At 37.5% G+C, this 13295-nt stretch overlaps 1 protein-coding gene across 1 annotated transcript in view; it reads right to left on the reverse strand.

Moving 5' to 3' along the window:
- The window catches only part of CCDC150 (coiled-coil domain containing 150), an 80630-nt gene that overhangs the window by 25767 nt on the left and 41568 nt on the right, over nt 1–13295 (reverse strand). The window contains exons 14-15 of the mRNA XM_080799290.1: nt 12485–12598; nt 8660–8743 (exon numbers count right to left, since the gene is read on the reverse strand). Coding sequence (XP_080655416.1) covers nt 8660–8743; nt 12485–12598 — 198 coding nt within the window. The remainder of the gene's footprint in view (nt 1–8659; nt 8744–12484; nt 12599–13295) is intronic.

Here is a 13295-nt window from a genome sequence, read left to right on the forward strand (position 1 = left end):
AATTTTCCCAATCTTGCGAATGGAACAAGTGTTCATGTACTAGAAGTAGAAAGGTCCCCCCCCAAGATTATAAATTCAAAAAAAACATCCAGGCACCTCATAGTAAAATTGAGGAATCATAATTGTAGATACAATCTCTTGAAAGCCGCTAGGACAAAGAACCTCCTTACATACAGAGGAAAGCCCATCAGAATAACGTCAGACCTGTCCACAGAGACCTGGCAAGCCAGAAAGGGCTGGCAAGATATATTCAGGGCACTAAATGAGAAGAACATGCAGCCAAGAATACTTTATCCAGCAAGACTGACATTCAAAATGGATGGAGAGATAAAGAGTTTCCAAGACCGGCAAGGCTTGAAAGACTATGCAACCACCAAGCCGACACTGCAGGAAATATTAAGGGGGGTTCTATAAAAGAGGAAAAATCCTAAGAATAGCATTGAACAGAAATATAGAGACAATCGACAGAAAGAAAGACTTCAAAGATAACACAATGTCAATAAAAACGTATCTCTCAATAATCTCTCTCAATGTGAATGGCCTAAATGCACCCATAAAACGACACAGGGTTGCAGATTGGATAAAACGACAGGACCCATCCATATGTTGTCTACAAGAGACCCATTTTGAACCTAAAGATACACCCAGACTGAAAGTGAAGGGATGGAGAAGCATCTTTCACGCCAATGGGCCTCAAAAGAAGGCCGGGGTAGCGATTCTCATATCAGATAAATTAGATTTTAAACTAAAGACGGTAGTCAGGGATACAGAAGGACACTACATCATTCTTAAAGGGACTATCCACCAAGATGATCTAACAATTGTAAATATCTATGCCCCCAATATGGGAGCAGCCAATTACATAAAAAAACTATTAATCAAGATAAAGAGTCATATTGATATGAATACATTAATAGTAGGAGATCTTAACACGCCTCTCTCAGAAATAGACAGATCATCGAAGCAGAAAATCAATAAAGAAATAAGAGCATTGAATGATACATTGGACCAGATGGACCTCATAGATATATACAGAACATTCCACCCTAAAACAACAGAATACTCATTCTTCTCAAGTGCACATGGAACCTTCTCCAGAATAGACCACATACTGGGTCACAAATCAGGGCTCAACCGATACCAAAAGACTGAGATGATTCCCTGCATATTCTCAGATCACAATGCTTTGAAACTGGAGCTCAATCACAAGGAAAAGTTCAGAAGGAACTCAAATACCTGGAAGCTAAAGACCACCTTGCTTAAGAATGCTTGGATCAACCAGGAGATCAAAGAAGAACTTAAACAACTTATGGAAACCAATGAGAACGAAGACACTTCACTCCAAAACCTATGGGATACAGCAAAGGCGGTCCTAAGGGGGAAATTCATAGCCATCCAAGCCTCCCTCAAAAAAATTGAAAAATCCAGAATACACCAGCTGTCTCTACACCTTAAAGACCTGGAGAATCAACAACAAATCAAACCAACTCCACACGTAAGAAGGGAAATAATCAAGATTAGAGCAGAGATCAACGAGGTAGAAACCAGAGATACAGTAGAACGTATCAACGAAACTAGAAGCTGGTTTTTTGAAAGAATCAATAAGATCGATAAACCATTGGCCACACTAATCCAAAAGAAAAGAGAGAAAGCCCAAATTAATAAAATTATGAATGAAAAGGGAGAGATCACAACTAACACCAAGGAAGTAGAAACAATCATCAGAAGCTATTATCAACAGTTATATGCCAATAAGCTAAGCAACCTAGATGAAATGGATGCATTCCTGGAAAACTATAAACTCCCAAAATTGAACCAGGAAGAAATTGACAACCTGAATAGACCGATATCTAGTAACGAGATTGAAGCAGTGATCAAAAACCTCCCAAAAAACAAGAGCCCAGGACCTGACGGATTCCCTGGGGAATTCTATCAAACTTTCAAAGAAGAAATAATACCTATTCTCCTGAAGCTGTTTCAAAAAATTGAAGCAGAAGGAAAACTTCCAGACTCTTTTTATGAAGCCAGCATTACCCTGATCCCCAAACCAGGCAAAGACCCTACCAAAAAGGAGAATTTCAGACCGATATCACTGATGAATATGGATGCTAAGATTCTCAACAAGATCCTAGCAAACAGGATCCAACAGCACATTAAAAAGATTATCCACCATGACCAGGTAGGATTCATCCCTGGGTTACAAGGATGGTTCAACATTCGCAAATCAATCAATGTGATAGAACAAATCAATAAGAGAAGAGAGAAGAACCACATGATCCTCTCCATTGATGCAGAAAAAGCTTTTGACAAAATCCAGCATCCGTTCCTGATTAAAACGCTTCAAAGTATAGGGATAGAGGGAACATTCCTGAACTTCATCAAATCTATCTATGAAAAACCCACAGCAAATATCATCCTCAATGGGAAAAAGCTTGCAGCCTTCCCATTGAGATCAGGAACACGACAAGGATGCCCACTCTCACCACTCTTGTTCAACATAGTATTAGAAGTCCTAGCAACAGCAATCAGACAACAAAGAGAAATAAAAGGTATCCAAATTGGCAAGGAAGAAGTCAAACTCTCTCTCTTCGCAGATGACATGATTCTTTATATGGAAAACCCGAAAGACTCCACCTCCAAACTACTAGAACTCATACAGCAATTCAGTAATGTAGCAGGATACAAAGTCAATGTCCAGAAATCAGTGGCTTTCTTATACACTAACAATGAAAATACAGAAAGACAAATTAGAGAATCGATTCCATTTACTATAGCACCAAAAACCATAAGATACCTCGGAATAAACCTAACCAAAGAGGTTAAAGATCTGTACTCGAGGAACTACAGAACACTCCTAAAAGAAATTGAAGAAGACACAAAAAGATGGAAGACCATTCCATGCTCTTGGATGGGAAGAATAAACATCGTTAAAATGTCTATACTGCCCAGAGCAATCTATACTTTTAATGCCATTCCAATCAAAATTCCACCAGTATTTTTCAAAGAGCTGGAGCAAATAATACTAAAATTTGTATGGAATCAGAAGAGACCCCGAATTGCTAAGGAAATGTTGAAAAACAAAAATAAAACTGGTGGCATCACGTTACCTGATTTCAAGCTTTACTACAAAGCTGTGATCACCAAGACAGCATGGTACTGGCATAAAAACAGACACATGGACCAGTGGAACAGAGTAGAGAGCCCAGATATGGACCCTCAACTCTATGGTCAAATAATCTTTGACAAAACAGGAAAAAATATCCAGTGGAAAAAAGACAGTCTCTTCAATAAATGGTGCTGGGAAAACTGGACAGCTATATGTAGAAGAATGAAACTTGACCATTCTCTTACACCGTACACAAAGATAAACTCGAAATGGATAAAAGACCTCAACGTGAGACAGGAATCCATCAGAATCCTCGAGGAGAACATAGGGAGTAACCTCTTTGATATCAGCCACAGCAACTTCTTTCAAGATATGTCTCCAAAGGCGAAGGAAACAAAGGCAAAGATGAACTTCTGGGACTTCATCAAGATAAAAAGCTTCTGCACAGCAAAAGAAACAGTCATCAAAACAAAGAGGCAACCCATGGAATGGGAGAAGATATTTGCAAATGACAGTACAGATAAAAGGTTGATATCCAGGATCTATAAAGAACTCCTCAAACTCAACACACACAAAACAGATAATCATATTAAAAAATGGGCAGAAGATATGAACAGACACTTCTCCAATGAAGACATACAAATGGCTACCAGACACATGAAAAAATGTTCATCATCACTAGCCATCAGGGAGATTCAAATCAAAACCACATTGAGATACCACCTTACACCAGTTAGAATGGCCAAAATTAGCAAGACAGGAAACAACGTGTGTTGGAGAGGATGTGGAGAAAGGGGAACCCTCTTACACTGTTGGTGGGAATGTAAACTGGTGCAGCCACTTTGGAGAACAGTGTGGAGATTCCTCAGGAAATTAAAAATAGATCTTCCCTATGACCCTGCAATTGCACTGCTGGGTATTTACCCCAAAGATACAGATGTAGTGAAAAGAAGGGCCATCTGTACCCCAATGTTTATAGCAGCAATGGCCACGGTCGCCAAACTGTGGAAAGAACCAAGATGCCCTTCAACGGACGAATGGATAAGGAAGATGTGGTCCATATACACTATGGAGTATTATGCCTCCATCAGAAAGGACGAATACCCAACTTTTGTAGCAACATGGACAGGACTGGAAGAGATTATGCTGAGTGAAATAAGTCAAACAGAGAAAGTCAAGTATCATATGGTTTCACTTATTGGTGGAGCATAACAAATAATATAGAGGACAAGGGTAGATGGAGAGGAGAAGGGAGTTGAGGGAAATTGGAAGGGGAGGTGAACCATGAGAGACTATGGACTCTGAAAAACAACCTGAGGGTTTTGAAGGGGCGGGGTGGGAGGGTGGGGGAACCAGGTGGTGGGTATTAGGGAGGGCACAGATTGCATGGAGCACTGGGTGTGGTGAAAAAACAATGAATACTGTTACGCTGAAAATAAATAAAAAATTGGAAAAAAAAAAAAAAACCAAAAAAAAAACACCAGTGAGTCAGTAGTTTCAAGTATTTCAGCTTTCAAAGACTATCAAAAACCTTAAGCCCTTGTTTTAGGAATATGAGCAGAAAAAGTGTTATATTTTCCTTAAGATTCTGAGAATAACCTCTAAAGTATGTAATTGAGATATAAAAGGTTAAATAGTAATCTACACACCCAGACTGTAATGTTGACTAATTTTCCTAGTGAAAAGGAAATAAGAGATATGCTTCTCCCTCCTCATTTTATAGGTGAAAAAGATGAAACTCAAACAAAAACAATCAGAAAATGATTAATGAAATGCCAATAAGTACCTATCAAGAATTACTTTAAATGTAGATGGACTAAGTGCTCTAATCAAACAACAAAGGACACAACAAAAGTACTTTTAAGAGGAAAGTGTCTAGCAAGGCAAAAGAAAAATCTCATATAAACAACCTAACCCTACACCTAAAAGAGCTAGAAAAAGTCCAAAGCTAGCAGAAGGAAGGAAATAGTAAAGGTTAGAGTAGAAATAAACAAAATAAAGACTGAAAAAGTGATAGAAGAGATGAGTGAAACCAAGAGCTGGTTCTTTGAAAAGATAAAACTGATAAACCTTTAGCCAAAGTCATCAAGAAAAAAAGGACTCAAATAAATACAATCAGAAATGAAGGAGGAGAAATAAACACATCACAGAAATACTAAGGATTATAAGAGAATATTATGAAAAATCATATGTCAACAAACTGGACAACCTAGAAAACACGGATAAATTTCCTAGAAACATACAATCTCCCCAGATTGAATCAGGGATAGAATATATGAACAGACTGATTACTAGTTGAATCAGTACTCAAAAAATTCCCAAAAAACAAAAGTCAAGGATCAGATGACTTCACAGGTGACTTCTACCAAACCCTTAAAGTAACAGGTTCTAGGGTCCCTGGGTGGTTCAGTGAGTTAAGTGCCCGCCTTTGGCTCAGGTCATGATCCTGGAGTCCTGGGACTGACCCCTGCACTGGGCTCCCTGCTGAGCAGGGAGCCTGCTTCTTCCTCTGCCCCTGCTCTTGCTCTCTTTCTCAAATAAATAAATAAAATTTAAAAAAAAAAAGTAAAAAGTTCTTCTGATACTACAGTGGTTTATTGCCTACACTTAAAAATTTTTTAATTACAGTTGACAAAGGGTATTATCTAATTTTCCCTGTCACTTATTTATTCCATAATTGGAAGTTTGTACCTATTAATCCCCTTCACCTGTTTTACCACCCCCCAACCCAGACGACCACCAGTTCTCTGTGTTTATGAATCTGTTACTGTTTTTGCCTTTTTTTTTTTTCATTTGTTCTGTCTTTTGGAGGTTTTTCTTCCTCATATATTTTGGAATATTTGGGAAGAATAGCCATAAAAAAGAATGAAATCTTGCCATCTGCAAAGCCATGGATGGACTTAGAGGGTATTATGCTAAGTGAAAGAAGTCAGAGAAAAACAAATACCCTACAATTTCACTTCTATGTGGAATCTAAAAGACAAAACGAATGAACAAAAAAACAGAAATAGATTCATAAATACATGGTTTTTAGCAGTGGGGAGGATTGGGTGGGTGAATTAGGTGAAGGGAATTAAGAGATACAAACTTCCAGTTATGAAATAAATAAGTGACAGGGATGGAAAGTACAGCATTGGGAATATTGTCAATAATGTTATAATAACTTTGTATGATGACACATGGTAACTACACCCACGGTAAGCACTTCATAATGTACATAATTACTGATCCACTATGTTGTGTGTCGAAAGTTATATAATATTGTATGTCAACTGTGCTTCAATTAAAAATTTAAAAATGTAGGCAGTAAACCACAGCAGTATTAGCAGAACCTTTATTTGTCTCCAACAGACATCACAGATATTTTCATATCATGTAATAGTTACTGCAAATATCTTGAACAGCTGTTTGTGCTTATCACTGGTTTGAAATTATAGAGTTTATTAGAACACCATTAGCTGTTTTATTGAATGCATTAAAAAAGAAACAAATAGGGGCGCCTGGGTGGCTCAGTGGGTTAAAGCTTCTGCCTTCAGCTCGGTTCATGATCCCAGGGTCCTGGGATCGAGCCCCGCATCAGACTTTCTGCTCAGCAGGGAGCCTGCTTCCTCCTCTCTCTCTCTCTCTGCCTGCCTCTCTGCCTACTTGTGATCTCTATCTGTCAAATAAATAAATAAAATCTTAAAAAAAAGATATAAAAAAAGAAAGAAATATTTAAGTATCACAATTATTTTTGAATATTTTGATAAATAGATTTTAAAAGAACTAATTTTTTTTTTTTTTTTTTAGAGAGTGCACAAGCCGGGTAAGGGGTGGAGAGGCAGAGGGAAAGGGAAGAAAGAATTTTTTTGTTTGTTTTTAAAGATTTTATTTAGTTCACAGAGAGAGAGAGCACAAACAGGGGCAGTGGCAGAGGGAGAGGGAGAAGCTGGCTCCCCGCTGCGCAGGGAGCCTGACCTGGGGCTTGATCCCAGGATAATGACCTGAGCCCACACTTAACTAAGTGGGCCACCACCCAAGTTCTTTCAGGTGCCCCTTGAAAGAGAGAATCTCTCAATCTCATGAAGACGCTGAGGATCATGACCTAAGCCGAGATCAAGAGTCCAAAGCTTAACCAACTGGGCTACCCCGGTACCCCAGGAACTGAGTTTTTTAAAAAAATACGAAATTTTAAGAAAATTAAGACTTGCCCAAGGTTACACAAATATAAATGATTATATTTAAATATATCACAGACTCCAGAAAATAATAATTAAGAGTACACAAACAGTGGCCAAATAGTCTTATTTTTTAGTGGACAATATATTGTTTCACAATCACGGTTTACCAACTGCCTTTCACATATCTGGACCAATCTTGTGCGCTACTCTTGTAACACGCTCTGGGAGCAGATGAGATGAGATTAGCACTGACGTGTTTTATGGTCTGTAGGGAGATGACTTAATCAGATCAGCTCACGGTCTCCGACCCTAACCGGATTTCACTTCATACCATCTAATCCAGGTTCCTCAAGTACACAGCTGCACACTGGAGTCCCTGGGGACTCAAAAAGCACTGAAGCCGAGGCCCTGGTCCCTGAGATTCTGATCCAGTTGCTCTGGGGGGCAAGCCTTGTCAAGGGGATTATGGGAGACAGAAAAATTGAGAGAGTTTTACTGTGAATGACAACACCCTCACCACCCAAATTCTACCATTTTTTATACTTGCTCGTCACATATCAAATCATCTATTAGTTTCCTCTACTGATCACCACCAAACGATTTTTTCTTTTTTTTCTCGTTCATTCCAAAGTAAATGGCAGACATCATACACTTCCCAGAATGAGGTGTTTAAAAATTCCTCAAACGGTAATGTGTAGCTAAGCTGTGAACTACTCATCCAGATTTCAGCATTTCCACTTGGAACTGGTTATCAGTGGCAAGCTTCCCGCCCACCAGAAGCAAGACAGTATCATCCCACTCGCTCAAGCCCATTGCCCGTGAGTCCCAATTCCAGGGCTATTTCTTTTCTTTAATTTTTTTTTTAAGATTTTATTTATTTATTTGACACAGAGAGAGAGATCACAAGTAGGTAGAGAGGCAGGCAGAGAGAGAGGAGGAAGCAGGCTCCCCGCCGAGCAGAGAGCCCCGACATGGGGCTCGATCCCAGGACCCTGAGACCATGACCTGAGCCGAAGGCAGAGGCTTAACCCACTGAGCCCTCTAGGGTTATTTTTTAAGAACATTATAAAATTTCAGCAAAAAAGAGAGCTGGGCTGTCTACATTCTCAATGAATGACCATGCAAGCATAAAACAATTGTAATACAACTTCAAATAGTCACAGAATAGCTTTGGTTTCAAAATTTGGTTTCATAATTTCATACATATTCAGTATTACATTACAGATATGTGGATAGAAGTTGCCTGGATTTTATTTAATAAGGCAACAAATTAAGGGGGGGGGTCAAAAACTTTGGTCCAAAGTTACAGAATTTCTCAAAACCTAGCAATACTTAGCACGAAAACTGTGGTTAAAAATTTACACAGCACAGATCAGAAAATAAAATCTCATACCTGGAGTTTTCCCTTTTCATAGGCCAGTTTATTTTTACTCTCAGTAATTTTTCCCAAGGCCTTTTCCACTCGCTGCTGGGCAAGCTGACAAAGCAAACACAGGTGTCAGCACCGAGGCATAGAACGGAATAACCATTTCTGAACAAGTATTTATACCCTTAACATTTCTACAGTGCCCAAACCAGGATTCATATTTATTTGCCTCTGCTGCCTCTTGGTTTTTCCCTAGAGTGACCAGTACTTCTATACAACCTACCCCCAAATTATGCACATTCAATATAAAAATTTATATCCAATATTAAGCAACAGTAGGTTAACTATTATGGCCATCTGAGTATTTGTCCTATCAGACCCGTATTTATTCCATACATAATTACACATACTCGTACATTGTTTCTCTAAGTTTCTTTCTTTCTTTCTTTTTTTTTTTTTTAAGAGAGAGCACGCTTGAGAATGTGCAAGGGAGGAGCAAGAGAGTGCAAGGGAGGAGTGGGCAGAGGGAGAGGGAGGGAGAGAGAATCTTAAGGAGGCTCTGTGCGGAGCCCAATATGGGGCTTGATCTCAAGATCTGAGATCATGACCTGAGCCTAAATCAAAAGTTGGATGTTTAACTGACTGAGCCATCCAGGTGCCCTGTTAAAGTTTTCATTTTTAATCACTATGTGTGGTTCCTACTAATGCAAAGGAAAATTTGTTTTAAAAGCATTCAGACCGAATAAAGTATTGGTTTCAAAATAACCTAAGAGAGCTATAGATTGTTATCAATAAATAGGAGGCTAATAGCGATATATTATCATAAAATTAATCAATTTTCTGTCAGTGGAAATTCCCCTTCCCCACAATATTTCTATTTTGGAAACTGAAGTAAAAACATTCCATGAACACAACATTTGGGATTATGATTTGACCAAGTCTTCAGCAAAAATAAATGATAAGGGTGGCCACTGATGTTACAAAAACAAAGATATACCATAACCATAAAAACTTAGTTATTTAAAATTCAATTCTAAATTCTATAAATTGAGGTACCCAATGTACTGTAAAGTGCAGATTTGGTGTATAAAACACCAAGAGCTAGACTTAACCTAAAATATGCTAGCTGTAACAAACAGAGGAAACTACTTGCCTTTTTGGAATATGAAAAAGGTTTTTTTTTGTAGTAACTTAGATGATCTGGGTCTCTTATAAAAGGTATCCAGGAATTTTTAAAGTAATGGTACTTCGACCTCAATAAAATTCCCTCTTTTAAGCAAAGGCATAAGAAATTCTATTAATCTTTTAAATATGCTTTAAAAATAATTTCCTTTTCTTTGGTCACCTAGCAAAATCAAAATGTGATTCATATTTGACACAAGGTCCTTTATTTAAATCCACAACAAACAAAAAAGAAATTGTTCTAGTTGCTAAAGGAAAGCAGATATTAAGGCAATGATTTAAATTATTGTTTCCAGACTATTTAAATAGGCCTTATATTTAAAAGAATCAGTGGGAGACCAGAAATTAGAGACCACTTGAATGAGTGATTATCTTGGATTCTGAGTTGTGAAAGGCCAAAAAAAAGATTAACCTTTGCTTAAATAATCTTGCCAATATACTATATAGATTATTAATATGCAAAGCAAAATAAAAATTGAAGAATCACTTGCGAAGAACCATACAAAGAAAAATGGTAATGGTTAGAATATGCATTTTAACTGATTCAAAGACATCACTCTTTGGAAAAAGCAGGAAGCAAACAGAATTATCTCAAGATATGAAAGGCTGACAAGGATTCAACTGTAAACCTCCCCCATTTTCATCATTCCTCACTATGGTTCCCTGAATGACTGCCTGTGTTAAGAGACTTAAACTGTACCATCCTTAAAGGCTGAAATAATACAAATAAACCCAAAATCAGTGTGAAGGAGAAAAAAAAATACCGTTTAAACATGGATAAAGTATGCTAAGCTCTGTGATGAGCACTTTACATACAATATGACATTTACTCCTCATGTCCTGGCAAGACACATGACCCTCCTTATATTCCACTGAATTAATCTTTCTTAAATACCTATTATGTATTAGGTGCTATGTTAGGTAAGGGAGTATAAAGATAAGTAACTACAGTTCTTGCATTAGAAGAGAGTGAAGGCAGATACATAATTCTAATCAATGAAGTTATTATTTTGATATGTACATGCACAGTGCTGTAGGAAACCCATAGTTAGGAGGGATCCCCTTGGTCCCAAAGGCCCTAAAGGTTAAGGCTTGCACAAGTCACATAGTCAATGGAACCAAGTGTTGAAACCAGGTCTGTCTGAGTTCAAATCTGTGGTGTGGCATATATAACACACACTCATAAGCATTATCTCCAAAATCCAGGAAGAAGTTATACTAGAAGGTAGCTCTTATTGAGAATTTCAAGTGTTAATTCCCAAAGAACAAAAATTCACTGCCAACATTGAACGGTGATAGGTTTAATGATACTGATGAGATTTAAAAAAAAAACAAAAACAAAAAACCAACAACAACCCAAATCCTGACCTCAACCTCATTTCTCAAGACTCATACAGCCAAATGGAGGGCTTCTGGGCAGGCATGATATTAAGGCAATTCTATGTAGAAGCACAAAACTGCAAGATGGAATTGAGGTGTGGTTTATAACTGGGAGACCTTAAGAGGTGCTATGAGCAGGCAAGAATCAACACTGACTGATCAAATCATTGTCAGGATCTGTCAAAATCACTACTAGGATGAGGTCAGAGGCCTACTCACTGGCAGTGGGGCATGAAAAAATCAGGCAGACTGAGAAATGGTCTTCCAGAAGGACCGGAAGCAGGTGGGTTGATAAGCCCAGCTGATGCATGGCCAATGAGCAAGTAGCGGACATAGATAAATCTTTAAACTTGGGGGTGGGAATATTGGTCTGAGATAGTACCAGGAATTAGAACTAATGCACCTTGTTGCTGTAATAGCAACTTAAAGGCCTTTTTTCTGGGATGGTTCAGATACTAAAAGTTCAATAAATGGTAGTTATCTGCTACATGCTTTACATGTATTAACATACTTAATCCTCAAACAACTTCCTAATAAAGGTATTAATTTCCCTACTTTGACAGATTCAGAAACCGAGGCTCTGAGAGGTCACAGCCAAAATTGAAACACAGGCAGTCTGGCTCTAAAGCTATGAAAATGTAATGGATTTAGACTTACTCTCTAGGTTTTCATAATTGAAGTAATGAGAAGCTTATGACAGAAGTTGAAAGAATTTAACTCAGATTAAGAGAGACTCACATTGGGGCCGTCTCTGCAATTTTCAAAGGTTATCTGCATGCTATAGAAACAATTACTTTTTCAAGTACTCAAAAGCACACAGGAAAACTTATTAGTTATTTAACAAAATGATCATCTCTTTAAATATCCTTCACTGAGAGATGTTTTGTGAACTCTACCATTTATTTGTTTTGCACTGACCTTGTCAAACAGCTTTTAGAAATTGTACTTATTACTGATTGCCTAATGGAACTTTTAGACAAAGAAAAGAAAAATGTAAGTTTCTTCCTCATAATTTATGGTAGAGGAAATATTTTTAAGCATTATAAATATTTGTGCTTTTCAGTATTATAGATCATCTGTGGAGGCAGATGTTTAATAGCTGTCTTAAATTCTTATTTTCTTAAATCTCTTATTGTTTAAGTACTCATAAGGCTCTCTGCTATATTTAGCCCGAGTTATTCAGGACTTAATAATAAATATTAAAACATCAATAAATGAATAAAACCCATCTTCTAACTTTAAATTTTTAAATTCTTAATTCTTAATTTAGACTGACCTTTTTATACCCACCCCATTGTAATCAGAAGTGACTTGCCGAAGTTCTAGGGAAGCCATTTGTTCTGCCAGGTGTTTATTCTTTTCCTCTAGAATGTGCAGGTTTTGGGTTAATGCATTTATATCTACCTTTGAAACACAAAAGGAGAAAAGAAATCTATTTATGCTAGATCCAAAAATATTACCTTATTTTATTTTTTTTAAAAGATTTTATTTATTTATTTGACAGACAGAGATCACAAGTAGGCAGAGAGGCAGGTAGAGAGAGAGGGAGGGAAACAGGCTCCCTGCTGAGCAGAGAGCCCGATGTGGGGTTCGATCCCAGGACCCTGGGATCATGACCTGAGCTGAAGGCAGAGGCTTTAACCCACTGAGCCACCCAGGCGCCCTATTACCTTATTTTAAAAATGACATTTTAAACTGTAACTTAGAGCTTATTGTATGAACATGTCCTCCTGTCTCTGAATGCAGGGATTTGTAGTCTGATAGCTCTATAATTTTGTAAACTTTTTTCCTTTCTTTTAAAAATTTTCATCTTTTTTAGTTGTCTTCAGCAGGATGGCTATGACAAATTCCATCATTCACATTTTCTAGAAGTAGAAGACCTTCTGGTACTTGGTATTTACTTATATATTAATTTCAGATTATGAACATAAATGCAGAAATCCTCCACCAAATACTAGCAAAATGAATTCAGCAATATATAAAAAGGATAACAAGCCAGAACTAAGTTTATCCCAGTAATACAAAGCTTGTCGAACATTCAAAATCAATTAGTATAATTCACTACATCAATAGGTTAGAGAAGAAAAAATGTTTAGAACTC

This window comes from Martes martes (assembly GCF_963455335.1).
Source record: "Martes martes genome assembly, chromosome: 3".
In the NCBI taxonomy this organism is placed as follows: domain Eukaryota; kingdom Metazoa; phylum Chordata; class Mammalia; order Carnivora; family Mustelidae; genus Martes; species Martes martes.